We start from the raw sequence: 19,184 nt of genomic DNA on the forward strand, positions 1-19,184 counted from the left end.
AAGCCGGAGGGGACGGAGCTTTCCGAATACGTGGCTTGACAGACACATGGGGAGGGCGGGACTTAGCGAGACCCCTGGAGGGGCGGGGCTTAGCGGCACGTACAGGGCGGGGCTTAGCAGAACGGGGGCGCGCCTTGGGGAGGTGGAGTCGACCCCTCAGGGGGCGGGGCTTGCGTGGGGGGCGGAGCGGAGGCGCCGCGGGCTCGTGGCGGTCTCGCGGTGAGTGACGTGTGGGACCGCGGGGTCTCGTGCTCCCCCTCCCTCAGCGTGAGGGTCCCCGCGCCCCCCCCAACCCTCATCCCTCAGAGCGGGGGACGCGGGACCTTCGGGGGCACCGGGAGGGGCCTGAGGGGACGGGGGTGCGGGGAGACCCCATTGGGGTGCGGGAGAGGCCCCCGGGCCGGCTCCGCGGTTCCCGAGGTGACGGCCGGGCCCCGCCGCCGCCGCCGGGCTGCCCTTGCCGTGAGGGAGCCGTGACCCTCATGAAGGGGCCCTCATGGCTCTTTGGTGGCTCTGCCGGGGCCCTGCGGTCCGCGGGACGCTCGAGGGGAAGGTCGGGGACACCACATTCGGTTCTCCTGCCTCTGCTTTACCCGGGGCCATCAACAATACAGTGTCCTTAAATCTGAGTACTTTCTTGGGTGTATAAACACCTGAGATACCCCTCGTTAAGCTATTTTCCACCTTGACCTCATACCTTGGGAAATACGCCTGTTTGTGGGTTTGGTTTGATTTGTGTTGGTTTTTTTCCTGTGTTTGTTTGTTTGGTTTTTTTTTTTATTTTGTGTTTTTTCCCTCCCTCTTGAAAAGCTGGTATTTCCTCCTCCTCTCTGAGACCCACTGGTTTAAATTTCACCAGCTGAGCTGGAAATGGTGTCGAAATGCAGAGGAACTGAAGGCAGGGGAGGTCAAAACGGCAGCGAAGGGTGAATAACTTCCTGGCCTTGGATATTTACTGGCACTGGTTGGAAATCTGTACTAATTTGATGTTTGAGTCTGAGCAGGAAGGTGCCAGGTCTGTTGTAGTGCTGTGTTTGCAGTAATTTGGGGGTTTACTGCGGTGGGAATAAATAAATAACAGTGCGATTGGGATATTAGTGATTTCACTTCTACGGGGAGAAGGTGAGGGGGAATATTAAGTAGCTTTTGTGTTGCAGAATGTGTGATTAGTTTAGAATGAAACCTGAAAGGGGTCAAACCCTTGTTTCTGTTAGAAAAGGACATAAAATCAACACAGACACACAACAGTTGATGTAAATCCTGGTGGGAGCAGATTTTACCAATAGGGCAGGTAGGCATGGACTTCCAATTGTTGTGGTCCTTTGATGAAGAAACAGTTTGTTGCTTTGGCTCCTGTATTTCTGTCAAGTTGGTTGTCAAAATAGATTTTTTTTAAACAATGGATGTGGCCAACTCCTGGTGTGGCACTGGAATTCAGGTTTTTTAGGTACAGGTTTCACAAAATATCCTGAGCTGGAGGGGACCCACATGGATCATCCAGTCCAACTCCTGACCCTGCACAGACACCCCAGCAATCCCACCCTGTCCCTCAGAGCGTTGCCCAAACCCTCCTGGAGCTCTGGCAGCCTTGGGGCTGTGCCCACTGCCCTGGGGAGCCTGGTCAGTGCCAACCACCCTCTGGGGGAAGAACCTTTTCCTGAGATGGAACCTGACCCTGTCCTGGCACAGCTCCAGCTGTTCCTGGGCCCTGTCACTGCTCACACAGAGCAGAGATGGTGCTGCCCTTTGTGAAGAAGCTGTAAACCCAATGAGTCTCCCCTCAGTCTCCTCCAGGCTGAGCAAACCAACTGAGCCTCCTATGGCCCCTCCAGACCCCTCACCATCTTTGTGGCCCTGTTGCACCTGTATATGTTTCCTTTTTTTTTTCCTGGGGTTCAGCACTGCCCAGTTTCAGTGCCAGTGCAGAGGGGAGGAGGCTGTAGCAGCACATTCTGCAGCACTCAGCAAACATCACCTCTAACCCTCTCTTAGCCACTTGTCCTTTTTTAATTTAAGCTTTGTTCACAGACCTCACCTTTGAGTTTGCAGTGGGCTCGTGGCTCCACACAGTTCCCAGGCACAGACCAATAGTTCCTGTTTGTGCCTGAATCCCAAGCTCCAGAGTGCTTAATAGTCCTGCTTTTTGTGCACAGGTGGATGAAAAGCTCCTCACAAGTGTTTATTAAGTTGACTTTCAACCCGTTTGATCTTAACTTGCCTCTGCCTGAGCCTGAGGTCAGCAAAGCTTTTGCAGGGTTTTTCATGAGGAACAATGTGTGATCTTAGAGGGTAAGTTAGTGTTCAGCCTGATGATCCCAGATCATATAATTTATGGTGTAATGTTTCCCGAGGCTTTCATCAGCCTTTGGACTCTGTGGTGCTTTTTTCCCATCCTTCATTAAAAAGGGGGCACTGGGAATAATGTGTAAATGTTGCTGTTTAAATGCAGGTTGATTTTATAACTGAGGCTTTGTTGGTGAAGCTGTCACTGCTGTGCTGTACAATGCCAAATTAAAGTGATGCTTTTTGCTACAAACACAAAAATTTTGGCTTCTTCTACTCCCTCCCCCACCAAAGAAAAAAGTATTGAAAACACGAAAACTGGCAGGACTTTCAGGATCCCACACAACTTCGTGTTGAGAATGAGAAGTTTTGTACAGCTGTTCCCTACTGAGATTTGCTGCTTGCTTTTCATTTCATATCAGATTTTTAATCTACAGCAGCTTGTTAACTAGACTGGGAATTAGAATAATTTCTGCCAGCAGAGAGGAGGAATTAAATCAAGTTAAGTCACTTCTGCATGTTTGCATTTTTATTTTAAAGGTATCATCCCTGCCACTGACTCAGACTTACAGTGGTACAAGGGCAAGGCTTGTGGGGTTTTTTGTTTTTAGAAAAGAGGTTTGGGAGGATTTTTCTCTCCCTTATCCCTTTAGAGTGTAACTTCAAGTTTTGCATTAGTGAGACACTCTTTTCCTGAACAAAAGCTTGATGCCTGACAAAGGAGGGTGTTGAGAATATTCTTTTGCAGTTTTATGTTACAATTAGAGACAAGATCTCCCATGTTCACAGGGTCAGTTTTGAGCAGGGTCTTGGGGAGTTTCCTTTCACTGGTTTGTTTTCCAAGCAGACATTAGGGCCGAGAGAAGACAGAACTTTTTGTTCTTTGAACTAAAATGTAGTATTTTCTCCTTTGCTATTTGGTTTATTTGCTGTGAAGACCCCTCTGTCCAAGAGGAAGCTGCTCTGCAGACCTACCTCCTCCTCCCTGGGCTGAAGGTCACCTCAAAGTTGTCAGGAGCCTGCAGCACAATTCTGTGGAGTTGAGTTGAAGCACTTTGCCAACATGAACTTCTCCAGGAGTCTGCCAGGAAATCAGTGGGAGTCCTGGCAGGTTTTTTTAAAGGGGAGGATGAAAAAGACTCAATCTAGTTTGTTGTTTTCCTCAGGGAAATCCAATCTTAGTTAATCTACTCCATTGCCTTTTGTTTCAATCTAATTTTCTGGAAATGTTCCCAATTAGGCCCCAGGGGACATGGGACCAATGATTTTTTCATTAACCTTTTTTTTTTTTCATTTGAAAGCTGGAATCTGCTAATGCAGAGAATAATGGGACCAGTTACTGTAAGCAAATTAAACTCCTATTTGCTGCACTTTCTAGAGTCTTTCATTTGTTAGTCCTGGAATAATTAGACTTTCCTGGTTTAGAAGCCAATCTAGGAGTGGGAGGCTGTGATGAAATACCTCTGTTTTATACTTCTTTGTTTGTTTCTACAGTTTTTGATGTCATCTTCCCAGTATCTTTTCTTCTCTGTGTCACCAGTTTGTGTCTGCAAGGGTCCAGTTGGTTTCCAGTGGCACTTGAACAATTGTGATTGCAGACAGAACTTTTTGCTCCTTCCCTCTCCATATATATAATATTAGAAAATCCCACAGTTGTTGTGTCTCAGATGTAAAACTCATTTATCATCTGTTCAAAAAGTTGTACAAGAATATAATCTAATATATCATCTAATATTTATCTAAATTAATACAGCAGACCATGGTATAGTATGGCCAGTCTTCGTGAACGAAGATTTGGGAAGGGTCTTTGCCCTTCGAGCCTGCGCAGTGGATTTTTTTTTTTTAGGTGAGACACAGTGTGCGCTGAGCTGAGCCCACCCTTTAATCCTGAGGTTCATCTGCCGGGGCCGAGCAAGCTTGGACGGTGGCAGTGAGGTCCTCAGGACGTAGGTTTGTATAGAGTGACCTTCTCTTAGATGGATGGCCTTACAGGGCTAACGAGCTCCATCTACCCGGGGGACTTTTTCTCTGACCGGGAATCGAACCCGGGCCGCGGCGGTGAAAGCGTCGCATCCCAACCACTAGACCTGGAGCAAAGGTCAGAATGCTGTAAGTGATTGAGCATCTCTGTTCTCACTGGTTGCTCAGCAACTCCTGGTACCAAACCTGAGAAACTGGGAGCAAACTGGGAACATAATCCAGGTGTTCTGGCATGGAACTAACAGCGAGTGCCCCAAGCTCTCCTGAGACTGCATGGGAGCCACTCCACTTTCACAAACCTTCTCTGCCCACACACGCTCCTTAGTTATCACAGATTCAATCTCATTCCTCTAATGAAGGTACATCAGCTTGGAATATGAGCTTTGGGATATATTTAGCTGATCTTTTGGCTAAACTGGGTAAGAGAAACCCTGACAGGCTCGACTGCTTTTCTTTTCTAAGCACCTACTGCATATCTGTCGGGGGAAAGAGTGTCTGTGGTAAATACACTTTCAGGCTTTTTTTTCATATTAGAGATAATTTAATTTGCCTTGGCTTTGTAGGGTTAAGAAGTTCTTTGAGGCCACCTCCAAGGTGCAGTGTGTTCCCTGGGCTAATGCTGTGAGCTGATGGGCTGGCCTGTTTCTGGGAGCTTGGAAAAGCAGCTGTTTGGAAGGCATATGGCTCCAGCCTCCTCAGGGAGATGCTCTCTGTGACCCAACCTGCTCCTTGTCTGATTTCCTTCAATGGTGGCTGTGCTCTGGGTGGGAAAATGGGAGCAGCTCCTGGCTGGGTTCCTCCATGTGCAGCCTGGACAGAGGCTGCACTGGGAGCCAGGGATCCCAGTATGATCCTCTCAGGCACATGGGGTGAGTCTTGGGGATAGTCTTGTGCAGGGCTCCGTGATCCGTGTGGGTCCCTTCCAACTCAGCATGTTCTGGGATTCTGTGAACATTTCCTGCTCCAAAGGTGTTGTGTTAAAGAGGCCCAGCAGCTCATTGTCACAGCTTGCCTGCAATTTCAACCTCGCCTGTTTTACTTGGGAAGGAGAAACAGCAGGAACGGTGGAGCAGACTCAAAGCTGTGCTCCCAGCAGCCAGGCCGTCCCAGGTCACTGTCCCCCATCCCTCGGGAAGTGGGATGGGTGTCCCACAGCGCTGCTGTCATGTGGCTCCGTGGGAGGGCAGCGAGTACCCTGTGCTTTCCAGTGGGTAAATCAACCCTTGGACATCAAAGTGATAAGGGAAGTGGAAGCACAAGCTCCTGAGGAACACGCCCAGCCTTGGGATACCACGGAAGTGAAACACAGCTCAGTGTTGGGCAGGTTTTCTCAGCTGCCTTTTTTATGGTTCCCTTGTTTGTCTGAGCTCCTGGTCTGATGGTTTTGACAAGACACTGAGTCAGGATCCCTGGGTTCTCTGCCAGGAGAGGTTTATACAAATCAAGTTACCATTGGCTTTGGTGCCCTTCATTAACTTGAGATAAGACATTATCTCATGAGGACGTGCTGAACTTGAATGTGTAAGGTGGTGTGAGGTGAGACTGAAATATGGAGGAGTGTGTTACAGGTGCTGTAAGACTGAAACCTGAACAACTGAAAAAAAAGATAGTTCTGAAACTTAGCAGAACTATCCTGCTGCAGCCTTGGCTGTTCTTGTAAAGCCATTTTTGTGCTGCTCTTTTCACACAGCAGTGTCTGTAGGATGACTGCTGTATGGATGGTAAAGCCTAATACGCTTTATTCTGACTATTTTGTTTCTTTGGTAAGACCCAGTAGTTAAAAAACCCTTTTGGCAGCAGCATAACTTCCCTTAACTTTCTGAATTCCTCCAGTGAAACCCTCCAGGACATCCCGACAGGATCACATGCGCTGCTTGTCAGTTGATCCCTCTGTAACTCTTGCTTTTAATCTCCTTTGAAACCACAGCCCCTCCCACGAGGCCCCTTGTGCTGCAGGCACAGCTCAGCTGTTCTTGCACTTTTTCTCCTTTGTCACATTTTTTTTCCATAGGAATTGTTCACTCCAGCCTTCCAAGCAGAGAGGCTGCAGAGCTGGATACCCCGACAGCATTTGTCTTGTACACAGTGATGAAGAGTTTCTGCCCAGTTTATGATCTGTCTGCCCTACTATCTTTTTACCACTCCCCAAAGCTCCTAAAAACTGGCCAATGGCTTTGACAATGTCAATTTCTTCATTTTGGGGTGAATAAAATCATAGAATCCCAGACTGGTTTGGGTTGGAAGGGACCTTAAAGTCCCACCCCCTGCCATGGGCAGGGACACCTCCCACTAGCCCAGGTTGCTCCAAGCCCTGTCCAACCTGGCCTTGGACACTTCCAGGGATCCAGGGACAGCCACAGCTTCTCTGGGCAACCTGTGCCAGGGCCTCCCCACCCTCACAGGGAACAATTTCTTCCTAATACCTGATCTACACCTGCTCTCTCTCTGTTTGAAGACTAAATACTTCAATACTAATACTAAAATAAGCTAAGCTTGCCTTGTTACAATATCCAAAGGCAAGCAAACCACTAATTTATCTGGCAGAGAAATTAATGTTTGAAATGTCTTTTGGTGAATGTCTTGGAAAGTAATCACTGCAACACATTTGACCTGGTCAGGGTGTTCTAAAATCTCTCTGCATTTTTGCAAAGATCTTGTGAGGGAGACTCAGGAATTGCTTCTGCTGTTCCATGGATTTCTGTGTGAGCCTCCCAGTGCTTGTTCTGATCCCAGCCCAATCTGAGCAGGAGTTAATGATTAGCCTTTGATACAGATAAGGATGATTGTGCTTGTCAGCATTATCTGAGGGTTGAGAAACTTTGCTCCATCTCAGACTCGTTGCCTGCCTGAAAAAGACTGTTCTCCAGGAGTCAGTAGATGGAAAACCTGTCTCTGGAATAGTAAGTACTCGGCATTTTTTAGCTCTGAATCATTTCTGCTTTGGATTAGCAGCTCTGTGGCAGCTCAGGGGTTTGAAAGCTTGATGGAGAAGGCAGCGTTGGAAGCTTTTTCCCAGAGTGTTTTTTTGTCACCCCTAAGAAAACTGCTGATGGCTCTTTGTTTCAGCTTTCCATGCCCTAGAAGTGGTCCTGGCAGAAGTGTGTCCAAAGACAAGCTCCTTCTCAGAGAATGGCTTGATTTGATTGCTCCTTTCCTCTTTTTGATATCACAGAGCTTCTGCCTTGGAGATTGACTTTTCAATGGTTCAATATTCAATAATATTTTCAGTAATTCAGTTGCATTTCCAAAAGGAGAATGTGGAGCTGCTCTGTTCCATGGACTGGGGCTATGAATTTGTGCTCCCTTACAAGTATTTGTGTTACTACCTTGAAGCTATTTATATGTCACTGTTCCATCCTCCTGCTCTTTGCCAGGATCACGGGGCAAGAGCAGGAAGGTGCCTCTGGTGATGTTTAGTTTGGTCTTAACCAGCTGCCAAAACAGAGATCAGCTTCCTGGGCTTAATTAAAAACACAGTGGAGTGAATTTTGCTGCTGGTGGCCCCAGTTCTACCTTGCATTTTTGCCCAGAAACAGCTTCGGGCTTCTCAAAACAACAAGTGTTTGGAAGCACAAAAGAATTTGCTTCTTGGTGTGGTGAGTTTTGTGTTGAGGGACAGAATCACAGAATCAAGCAAGCTGGAAAAGACCCCTGAGATCATCAAGTCCAACCTTTGACCCAACCCCACCTTGTCACCCAGCCCATGGCACTGATGCCACATCCAGGCTCTGCTCAAACACCCCCAGGGGACTCCACCCCCTCCCTGGGCAGCCCATTCATGGATGGTGATGGAAAATGAACTTAAAGGCATCCACTTCTCTGCAAGCAGAGAGAGTTTAAATATTTTTGTAAAAGTCAGCCTTGTGAACTCTTAGGTCTTTAGTCAAAGGCTGCATCCAAAAGGTGACTCTGGCATGCTGGAAATCCCAGTGTATTCCCGTATGGATGTGACATCCACCTGGCACAGGCTGGAACCTGACAGCTCCAGGGGAGGGGAATGGCTCAGTGGCCACCTTAAAAACACGCTGTGTCTGCACATGGACACCTTCTGAGGAGCAATTAGAGACAACCAACTACTTACATATGAAAGGAAAGCAGTGAAATGTGCTCCTGGGATTGTTAACCAAGGAAGCTTTCCCGTGTGGTGGAAGGGAATGAGTGTGTGGCTGAACTGGACACAGGAAAACGTGTGTGAATTGCTTCCCAAAAATTAACAAGGAGTTTGGGGGGGGGTGGTTTTCTTCTTGTCCATGTTCTCAAAACATCTCAAAGCCAGCTCAGAACTTGTACAAGTGTTGCCTTTTCTGGGCTAAGTCTGGTTCTGATGTTGGAAAGCAGCCAGAGAGGGAAAATGAGCTGTGTGAAAATGGGCAAGTAGGGTAAAATCTGGGAATCTGTGAGTCTGCTGAATCACCTGTTGCTGGACGTTGGGCTCCCTTTTATGAAGCCTGTAATAAACCACTGCCATCCACTTTATTACCCTCAGCATTAGTTTTATCTGCATGAGACAAAGGTATTTGTGCTGTTGGAAGATAACATCAGTAATGCTACACCTGTATTAAAGGCCAGCACTTGAAGGGCACATTGAGTCATTTTGGCCACTGAGGAAGCTTGGGCTTGCTGACTTGGGAGTGCACTTGTTGACTCTGGGTTTCATTTTGTGTCTGCTGAGATGATTTTACAGTTTGACAGGACTTAGGGTCAGAAGGCACCTTATAAAATCAATCTGGGCAGAGCTGTTTACACTGTGTAGCCTGGTGTGTGACCTTCCCCCTTCAGCAAACCACAGAGCAGTGGTTTATCAGGAATTAACTTGCAAGTTCCCTGTCTCACATCCTAACATATCTGTCATTCCTGATAGATGGAATGCTTCTGCATGTGGCCACTGAATGCTCACAAACAATAATCCATGTCCTTACCCTCTGGACAGACCCTTTTTGTGGGAGACAGGCTGCTCCTTTTCATCCAAATCAATGATGCAGGAGTTGAACCTACAGGGATCTGGATGCTGAATTAGTGAGCACAATGAAGAAATTTGTATGCAAAATGTAGTTTTTTTCGCTTTTAAGATCTAAATTTTCCCTTCAGTCAAAAAAAAGTCTGTTGTAGGTTAGAAGGTGTTCTTGATTAGGGCATATAGATAGGAAGTGAAATTCTTCACTAGACCTGGGTTTTCTAAGGAAGCAGAAGTTGTCTTATCTTGCAGGATACAGTTCCAAACACTAATTTTTTTTTTTATTATTATAAAGTTTTTGAAGAGTATCACAAGGCTCAGGACTCCTTCCTTCTTGTTCTCAGCCTGCCCTGAGGCAGCAGGATGGTTTCAGCTCTCTGGCCACGTGGATCACATCTCCCTGGTCACCATTCCTGTGTCTGGTTGTGTAACATCTGTGCACAAACCACCACAGACCATAAGGAAATGTCTGTTTATTCATGAGTTGTGTAATCTTGGAAATATGGGTCACATGGCCCTGCTTTTCTGTCTCCTCTTCCTGCATCTCCTCACTGCTCAGGATCCCCAGTTGTCCTCAGCTCCCAGGTGAGTGCTGAGGGTTTTTAGCGGGATATTCTCGGGTGATTCCTGACTGACCACCACACGTGGAAAGCAGGCTGCACCCATCCCTTCTCTCACACCTCTGGGATTTGAGCCATCCTGCCTTATCTGTGCTTCCTCCCTTCCTGGGTGGGGGGAAGGAGGGGCCTTCAGGCTGGATCCTGGGGATTTTGTGAGGTGGATATGTCACTGTGTTCCTGCATACATGTTCCATGCCCTGCATGCTGTGAGGAAGGGAGTTGAAGCTCTGGTGGCGTGGCCAGTCTGCAGAGCTGGGGTGTTCCTGACCTCTGACATGCCCAGGGAGTGCTGAAGGGGTTCCTCTGGAGATGCCTCCTGGGAATGGCCTTTGATGGAAGCTTGTCAGCACTAGCTCTGAATTCATGCTGATGTTGGCTATAAGGAAGTTTGGTGTCTGCCATGCTTTGGCAGGAGCCTTCTAGCCTGGATGTTTCATGAAGAAATTGTAACGTGGCCTCCTGTGTCAGTTTTGGCATCTCTGAAGCCCTGCTCTTGTCTCCAGGTGGATGCCTGAGTCAGCTTTGGTCCTGCACCTCCTCTGCTTTGGGAGCTGTGGGAATGGCAGCCACTCCTCAGGTCTGGCATGTCCTGAGGTGCCTCAACTCTGCCACTTTCCAGAAACTTCTCTGTGTGCCAGAAAGGGGGATGGCTGCCTCATGCACCTGGACTGAAAGGACAACAATAAACAGCACAGGGAAACTAGAGGATCCAAAAGGCTGCTGGTGCAAGGAGGAAATGAGAACAGGGTAGGAAATACTGTCCATGTACAGAATGGAAGAAATTGTGCCCCTGGGAGGCCTGAGCTAGACAAGTCACTCCTGAGGGCAGGAATCGGGGGCCTTGTGCAGAATAGACCTGCTCTGGCTTTGGCCCCCAGTGGCACAGGGGTGTGTCCTTGCTGTGTGTGCCCAGTGAGAAGAGCTGGCTGCAGCTGGGGGCTGCTCTCCTGGAGCTGGAGCAGTAACGTAGAAAAGGAGGGAGTTTTGTGCCTCTCAGAGATGAGCGGGCAAACTCTGACCTGTGGAAGAGGTGCCAATCACCTTTTAATTGGGCACCACTGGAGTTCTGTCTGCTGATGGAGCATCTGCCCTGTATGGACACCGTGTTTATTGGTTTTGGTAGCAGTAAAAACAACCCCTTGTGTCTGACATGTCTGTTCCTGGCCCTCTGCTTCTGGTCAGCGGGGGGGCGGCTCCGGGCCAGGAGAGCTCGGCTTTGTTCCCTGGGCTGCACTTTGGATTTGCTCAGCTTATTATAGTCCCTGGCTGGGCTTGTCAAAGACAGCCAAGGGTGAAATGTGCTCAGATCCTTTAAAGTGTCCCACTGGGGACTTCAGGTTCATTTGGGCTCACGCATGTTGAAAGTACTCGTGTTTTGTCAGGATGGGAGCAGGTTATTGCTGAACACTTCAGTCCATGGCATTCTTGACATCTGGTTCTCCAGAATAAGTTTGCTCTGTCCTGCCTGGTTGTCCTTTGTGTGGATAAGAGTCCTTTGTGTGGATAAGTGTCCTTTGTCTGGATAAGTGTCCTCAGCATCTGTCACCCAAAAATACCTCCCTTGAGCCAGGCTTTGTGGCAGATGTGTGCCTGGCAACATCTGCCAAACCCTGTTTTGCAAGTGTGTACCCTGTACCCTGTGTCATTCACAGGTCCTGCCAGACCCAATCCCAGCAGCATTCCTGCTGTCTTGCCCTTCCTGCTGCTCTGCATTGGCAGGGCAAGGGCTGTGTTGCATTTGCAGTGGCATGAGAATGATCCAGTCACATGTACCCACTGCTGTGCTCTGAGCCCCAAAGCCTGCGGGCACCCACATCCTACAGGGGGTGGGAAGAAGCAGCTTGTGCTGCAGTGTTGAAGGGATGGTGTGGGTGTCCCGTGGCCTGCCAGGAGCAGGGCAGCCTAGAGGGATGTGCAGGTGGTGACCCCGAGATTTGGCCCCACAGCTGGAGACGTGGATTGGTCTGTAGATGGCAGTTCTTCCAAAGGAAAATGTAATCTCTGGTCTGTGTGGGAATGTGGTCAGGGTTCTTTTGTGGATGAGGGGAGCTTCCACCCCTGCATTGCTGACCTGGGATTTGTGAGGGAGAGGGGCAACCCAGGGTATGACACATTGGCTCTGTCACCCCTTGCTGAAGTGGAAGTGACCTGAGCTGTGCTGCTGAGGGTGAGAGGTGGGCAGCACAAGGCTGTTGTGGATTGGAATAGGTTAGAAGAGGAATAGGATAGGATAAATTGGAAGGGACCTTCAAGAATTATCTAGTCTAACTGCCAGGTCTAACTGCCTGATGGAGTTGGGGACCCTTTGTGAGACAGTAGTGGATCACACTTGGATCTCTGCAAAGCTTGAATGTAGGCTGGATCAGACTTCTCCAGCAGAAATGAGGCTACAGCCAAGAAAGGCTGGCAAGGACCCCTCAGTTTTCCATGCTTCCCAGGAGTTCCTTCTCTCATTGCTGTTGCATCTCCTGCAGTTCCAGTGTGGCTGAGGGAAATGCTTGACTGCACAGGAGGCTGTTTGCTGCCCAGCCTGACCAACTCCCCAATATTTTTGCCACCTGTACATATCTCCTGCCAGCATTTCTCAGCCTTTCCTCTGATGTTACCGGGCTTAGAGACTGAAGGTTGCTGCTCTGCAGGACTGTTTTCAGCTGCCTTTCACTCCATTGGGCCCATTAGTGAGACATGGTGTGTGCTGCACCTAATGAAGTTCAGTGCATTGTCCTGTAAAGAACAGCCTGTCCTGGATTATTTTTCTTTTTTTGTTCAAAGATTTAGAGGTTTCCTGAGGAGTGTGCAGAAGCTGGGAGATTAGGAATGACCGTCCCCTTTTAGGGAAGCAGATCAAGCAGGGCCTTTAACAGAAGGTGACCAGACAAGTTTGCTATGAAAATAAACTCCATCAAAGGGACATTATTGTAGCCACGCTGAGAGGAAGAGCTCTGGCCCCTCCTCAAGTAATGGGGATGGTGCTAAGTGAGTGTGACCAGCTTTGTGTTGATTGTGCAGCTCAGGGATGCTTTGGTTCAAAGCAAGGGACGGGACCTTGAGGGTTGAACATACACTGATATTTCGTCAACTTCTTTTAATCTTCACTTTAATTAAAAGTTGATTAATGTATGTAACTGCATCAGAGTGCCAAATAATGTTGTGCAGCTCCAGGAAGGTTGTGTGAGCCACCATCCCAACTGGAATCCATAGTGTGGGACTGGACCATTGTTTGGGGTTTTTGCCATGTCCGTGGGTGCTGTGTGATGGTTCCATGTGGAGGGTGCAGCCTGTCCCTTAGGGACACAGCAGCCCTACAGTGAGAGGGACAAACGTGCATTGGGACAAGCGTGGAATGTGGGAAGGAAACACGAGGATTTGATAAGAATAAAACAAGCTAACAGTGGCATCTGGGAGCCCAGAAGGATGGAGGTTTGCAGCTCAGAGAGGAGTGAGAAAGCAGCAAAACAACTGCCCTTGGCAGAGCTCTCTTGGGATCCTCACAAAACCCTGCAGCCCCCCTGAGTCCCCCAGGCACTGAGGAGGAGCATGTCCGTGGGGAGTGGGATTACTGGCCCCAGCCCTATGCTCTGGCAGTGCTGCAGAGAACCTGAGCTCAACTCTGGCTGGATGCTTCACCCCCAAAGCTCCCTGTGTGGGTGACACATGGTCTGTCTTAGCCTGGGCAAATACCATCAGTGTGGACAACAGAGTGGTGTTGGTGTGCCACGTTCTCAGTCCTCCAGGACTGTGCTGTAGTGGTTCCAGCTGGAGTCCTCAGTGGAGGTGATGGCAGAGGAGCAGATCTCCTGTGGGATCCTCCTCCTCCCCTCATGAACCGTGGGCAGCCCCGTGTGTCATTTTTGAGAGCCCATTGCTCCGCCTGGCTTGTGCTTTCCAGCTGCCCAAGAGCTGAGCTCCATGTGCTCCCAGCTTGGCTGCCTCTCCCTGCTGATGTCCCTGCTCACTGATTCCACCTGGGCATGTCCCTGCCTGCCCAGGCATCATCCCCTTTCGAAGCTGAACACAAGACGTTGTCTGCAGCCCTGCTGAGCTCTTATTTTGCCCATCATTCTCCACTCCCTGCACTCCACTCCTCCAGAGTTCCTGTCATCCTCCTCCAGAAGCTCCTGAAACCCTTTGGGGTGAATAGCTCAGCTGTATCCTTCCCACTAGGGAGGTGGAGAGGGAGAATGTGCCCTCTGTCACACGGAGTTTTCCTGCTTGGCTCTGCTAATCTGGCCTGAATTGATTTTCAGGCTTCCATGGTCAAGGACAAAGCCCAGGAAATCCGAACTGCAGCCTGACAGCCTGAGCCTCAGCATGTCCTGGAGCTCTGATCCCAGGCCATGCCCTTCTCTTTTTCTCTCTTTATCCAAACCCCTTCTGGTGTGTTGAGCTTTTAGGAAGCCTTAAACTCCTGGGAAAGGCTTTAGGTTGTGTCTCTGAGGTGGTGAGGCAGTACCAGAGCAAACCCCAGTTCTGCTGTGACCTTACAGACATTCCTCCAATTCTTAAAATAGCACTAAGAGCTCCTTCTTCAGGAGTTGTGCAAGGGAAGAACAGAGGTGTGCAATTAGGGCACAGCACAGTCCCTCCCTGTGTCTGGGTGCCAGCCTGGGGTTGCTGAAGCTGCCTGGGAGAGTTCCAGGGGGAATTTGGACTGGAGAACAGCAGTGTGTGTCTGTAACACATGTTCTGCTATGTTGCTGAAGGATGTAATACTTGTTCCCTGTATCTATAAAGTGTGTCTATATAGTCTGTGTAGTTTGGCTCTGGCTGCTGTTGCTGGGTGCTCCTGAAGCATGAACAGGCACAATTGGTCTGTCCCTCAGCTGTGCCTTTAAGCAGCTCCGGAGATCCTGGAGGACTCCCAAGTCCACCCCTTTGGAAAGGAAGTGGTTAAAGTGGTGGGGTTTGCCAGGAACCTGAATAAACTCAAAGCAGTGCTTAGGTCTCCTGATGAGTGGCCCCAGCACTGAGAGGAGCCCAGGGCAGAGCTGGTGAACAGAGCTGCAGTGTCTGCAGGCGCTGCTCCCCTCCCACTCCATTTACAGCACTGCTACAAAATAAAGGCGCTGGGCTGGGGACCACGAGCTGGGAGCCAGCCGAGCTCAGACAGCGTGTAAGTAGAGCACTGGGGACTCTTGGTTGCCTTTTCCATTACTCCTGTGCTTTATCTGCAGCATTCCTTTGTGTCACACAGCACTGAGCCATGGGTGGTGTGCAGGCAAGAGAGCTTTGCCTTTCCAACTTGCTGGTTTTAATCTATTTCCCTCGGCTTTCTCTCGGAAACTTTCATTTTAATTCTTAGCAGATATTACAAGGTCTTCAGAAGAACAGAGGGACTTTCTGACCCTGTTCTTACTCCCAGAAGTGTTGGTGAGGTTGGAATCACTCCCTCCGTGCTGAGGGGAATCGAGAGGGTTCCGTGCAGGAGCCTGTCCTGTTGACAGGGCTGGGTGGGCTTGTGGCACTGTGTGCTGGCCACTGCAGCACCACCCCCTATGTGGGACAAATAACTGGTGTAAAGCACACTGGGGAGGTGGATTTTAAGGCTCTGGTCCTTTCGGGCAGAGCCAGTGGGATTAGTTTTATTGCTCGTGTTTTCAGAACTGGCATGGGGAGGATGAGGCACTGTCCTGAAGGGAAGAGTTGCTGCTGTAATGGGCGTTTATTTAGGGCTCTGTTGTTAATCCTGTTACACTTCTGATTTGGAAAGGGGCTTCATTCCCTTTGGATGTGACTTTAGGAAGCTTTGTTTGCACACTGTGTTTCAGATCAAGCTGATTTCTAAAGTACTTTCTGGGAGCTTGGCAGTTCCTTCCCATAGCCTGTCCTGTTTCTGCATGTCCAGGTGTAACTTCCTTGGGTATTTGCCGCAGGGAAAACTCTGTTTTGCTGGGAAGTTGCAGGATTCTGGATGAACATGGCAGGAGCTTGGGAAGCTGTGGTGGAGGTTATGTGGGATGGTAGTGATGTTGTGGCTGAGACCTGCTTGAGAAAACTGCTCTGGGTTTGGCAAATCACCAACTCCAGCTCATTTACTTACCCTGTACCTGGCATATCCTACCTGTCCTCCCCTTCCCTGTGCCCTGGGGTTGTGACTGTGGCTTCCTTGTATGTGTGAGATGTGGCAGCACTGGTTAAGTGTTGGTGGAGGGTGAAAGCAAGTCCTGGTGCTGACAGTTTGCTGCTGTCAGATCCTGCACCTCTCCCTGAACCAGCCCGGTCTGCAGAGCTGCCAAGGTGGCACTGCAGGGGTGGGACAGAAATCTGTGTGAGCAGAGCCTGCCTGAGCTCAGTCCTGCTCCAGGAGAATGGCTGAAAGGAAGACAAGTCCTGTGTGTAGCTCCAAGTTTTGCTGTTTTCCTTAAAAATGTGAGGAGTTGTGAAATGGAGGCTGTGGCTCCTCTGACCTGGGGTAGCAGCACTGAGGGGGAGAGAAATGAGCCTTGGAGAGAATTTCCTCATTCCTCTCTCCTGTTCCACCCTGTTTGTTTTCTTAGGCAGTAGGTTACTGTGGAATACAAAAAATCATTGTGTGTGTGTGTGTGTGTGTGTGACCCTTGTGACAGGTGAACCACGGAGTCTGTGCCCTTCAGGTGTGCAGATCCTCTGGAATACCTGAGCCCGATGCAGCCACAGGCTGTGGCAGATCCCCTCTCCAGGGCATGCTCAGGGATCCACCCCAATGCCTCTTCCTCCCTGTGCAAACATATGGAACAGGCAGCAGCCAGGGATCAAGTCACCCATTCAGACAGAAATACCTGCTGAAGGGCTGGGTCTGCACAAGGCTAAACCTATTTAAAGAATTTACAATAATAGAACCTTGTTTGTGAGGTTTTTTTTCCTTCACGTGTGAAGTCAGCTTTGTTAAAACCAGCACCTGCTTCAGCCCCACATCTGTCAGCTCATCTCTTAGGAGCCTGTGCAAACCAAATAGAGATTTGCAGCTTGAAATGTTACACACCCATTAAGTTGTTGCTGCCCTGGATATTGTTTTTACTCCAAGACGCAGGTAGAGAACTCCTAACTTGTAAATCAGAGACTGATTGTCCCCTGGAAATGATTTATTTTTAAGCAGAGATTTATCCATGTGTTGTTGCCTTCAGCGACACAAAACACAGCTGAAGTGGCTCAGACAAGGTTATTTCCTCTGACACCACTTAATACCCCATCTTTTAGGATCTCATAAAATGTCCTTCAGTGCTGGGTCACTGCAGCAGGGGTTGGGTTTGGTGTTGGACACTGGGGGAGCAGAGTGGGAAGGAGCTGCCCAGGTGAGGGTCAAGCTCTTTGTGACCTGTACCAAGACCTACCCAGCCACAGGCAGCCCCTCCTGAATACCTGAACTTGTTCTTTGTTCCCACAAAGCAAATATCCCGAGAACATCTGCTATTTCTCCCTTTCTGCAGACAAATGATGATTAGTGAGAAGGAAAATAGTGAGAAGCTGGATACAACCCAGTCATTAAGGCAGTTTTTCATCTGGGGAGCAGCCAGAGCTTCTGTGGAGTGCACTGGAACCTGTGGAGTTTGGCAGGAGCGTGGAGTTCTAAACTGGATAAGGAACCATTGGACAGTAGTCACTAGTGAGGATGTTGTATCCAAAGCAGAAGCAGTGGGTCAGTCAAGTGAGAACAAATGAGGGAGGAGACACAGGGGCAGCTCTGATCTCTGCTCTTGGGAGCAGTGAGCCAAGGGAATGACTAAAGCTGTGTCAGGGAGGGTCAGGTTGGATCTCAGGAAAAGGTTCTTCCCCCAGAGGGTGGTTGGCACTGACCAGGCTCCCCAGGGCAGTGGGCACAGCCCCAAGGCTGCCAGAGCTCCAGGAGGGTTTGGACAATGCCCTGAGGGACAGGGTGGGATTGTTGGGGTGTCTGTGCAGGGCCAGGAGCTGGGCTGGATGATCCCTGTGGGTCCCTCCAGCTCAGGATATTCCATGGTTCTCTGATTCTGTGAGATTTTGGCCGGGGAGGGGGGAAGTTCTTACGTTACGTTCTTCCTCTCACGGCACAGTCACCTTTGATCCCAGGGGTGAAGCACTTGGGCTGTTCTTCCTTCCCTGATGCAAAAGACAATTTGAAGTTTGTGTGTCTTGGCAGAGGGTTCCTTTCCGAAGGGTTTGTATTTTGGGACTGCAGTTCTAGAGCCTGGACCTTTCAGCTCTGGAACAGGATGATGATCAGAGCTGTACCATGTGGAAATCACACCGTTCATTCCACAGGTATCCCCTGGTAATGCTTTTCTGTGTCAGCTGAGCTGCTGCTTCCATTGGTCTCTCTCTTTTTTTTGCTCCCTGTGGGCATTTTTCTGGTCTCAGTATTTAAGCACAAATAGGGGTGAAGTGAGCTAAAAAATCTTAGCAGAAATGTGGGCAAGGAATTCATTCTGCTTTACCCAGTGCCATTAATTCTATTATAAGTAACTTTCCAGGGGATTGTTTTGAACTGTCTAATGCAATAAGGGATGGGCTACAAACCTCAGCTGCAGAGATACAGAACACACCTGAGCTGTGTATTCCTGGTGTTCCTCACAGGTGCTTACCTGCAGTATTTAATTTCAGTGTATTCATTCTCTCTCATCCCCAGCACTGCTGACTTAGTTTCCTTATCTTCCCCAAATCTTTAACTTCTCTCACTGTTCTCTTTAATTTAACTCTCAAGCCTGTTGGGATCCCCAAGTCTCTGTCACAAGCTGAACCAGCTCCATGACAGCTGGGGTTTTATTTGCTATTTTCACTTTAGAAAGATCTTCTAGGGTTTTATTTCCTCTCTCCAGTCTCAGTACAGCCATACCTACCTGTTCAAACACCATGGTGCCTTTTGGCTTAAAAAACTGAAAAATTGCACTTGTAAATTCTCCTGATGATTTATCTGGAAGGAAGGATGTCTCTTCTCTCTTTTTTTTAACTTTGGTTTGATAGAGTGTCTGTTCTTTGGTTTTTATTCCACTTGGTTTACCTTTAGTACTGGACTGGAGTGGGAGGGTACAGAGTATTCCAGGCAGGGTCCACTATGACAGATCCTGTCCTTCCAGGACTGACTGGTATTCCCAGGTCGTTTTCTCTCTCGTTGCTGTTTCTACCTGGTGATTTCCATTTCCCACCAGGAATTGTGCAGGTCCCAGCCCAGGCAGTGCAGGAGCCACGGCCAATGTCCAACCACGGAGGGGGTTTTTATTTTTAGTGTGGTGTGTCCAGACATCCCTGATTTGAGGTAACCAGATTAGGGATTTGGACTGGCAGCCTTCTGAGAGTTTCTCTCACTGTGTTAATGTGATTAGAGGGGAGATGTGGCAATGTAAAGCTCATGGAAATGAAATTGGATTGCCTGTGGCTGTTGCAGACCTTTGCCT

The 19,184-nt window shown here is 49.0% G+C and overlaps 1 protein-coding gene and 1 long non-coding RNA gene across 5 annotated transcripts in view; both read left to right on the forward strand.

Annotated features, from left to right (window-relative positions):
* The first annotated feature begins 168 nt into the window (after positions 1-168).
* SLC31A1 (solute carrier family 31 member 1) overlaps positions 169-19,184 on the forward strand; it is a 27,125-nt gene continuing 8,109 nt past the window's right edge. The window contains exon 1 of one of the 4 annotated variants that reach the window (XM_032708255.1): positions 169-219. Coding sequence is in view for 1 of the 4 variants with exons in the window: in XM_032708253.1 (XP_032564144.1) it covers positions 497-553 (57 nt within the window). In the remaining 3 variants the exon portion in view is untranslated. Of the gene's footprint in view, positions 220-400; positions 554-7,028; positions 7,164-9,722; positions 9,803-19,184 lie in introns of those variants that run through there. The other 3 variants (XM_032708253.1, XM_032708254.1, XM_032708256.1) reach the window with 3 other exon arrangements.
* Positions 569-3,653, forward strand: LOC116797075. The gene is made up of 2 exons (XR_004360571.1): positions 569-1,291; positions 2,154-3,653. It is a non-coding gene; the product is annotated as an uncharacterized LOC116797075 (long non-coding RNA).

Source organism: Chiroxiphia lanceolata, chromosome 21 (genome assembly GCF_009829145.1).
Source record: "Chiroxiphia lanceolata isolate bChiLan1 chromosome 21, bChiLan1.pri, whole genome shotgun sequence".
NCBI classification, from domain to species: domain Eukaryota; kingdom Metazoa; phylum Chordata; class Aves; order Passeriformes; family Pipridae; genus Chiroxiphia; species Chiroxiphia lanceolata.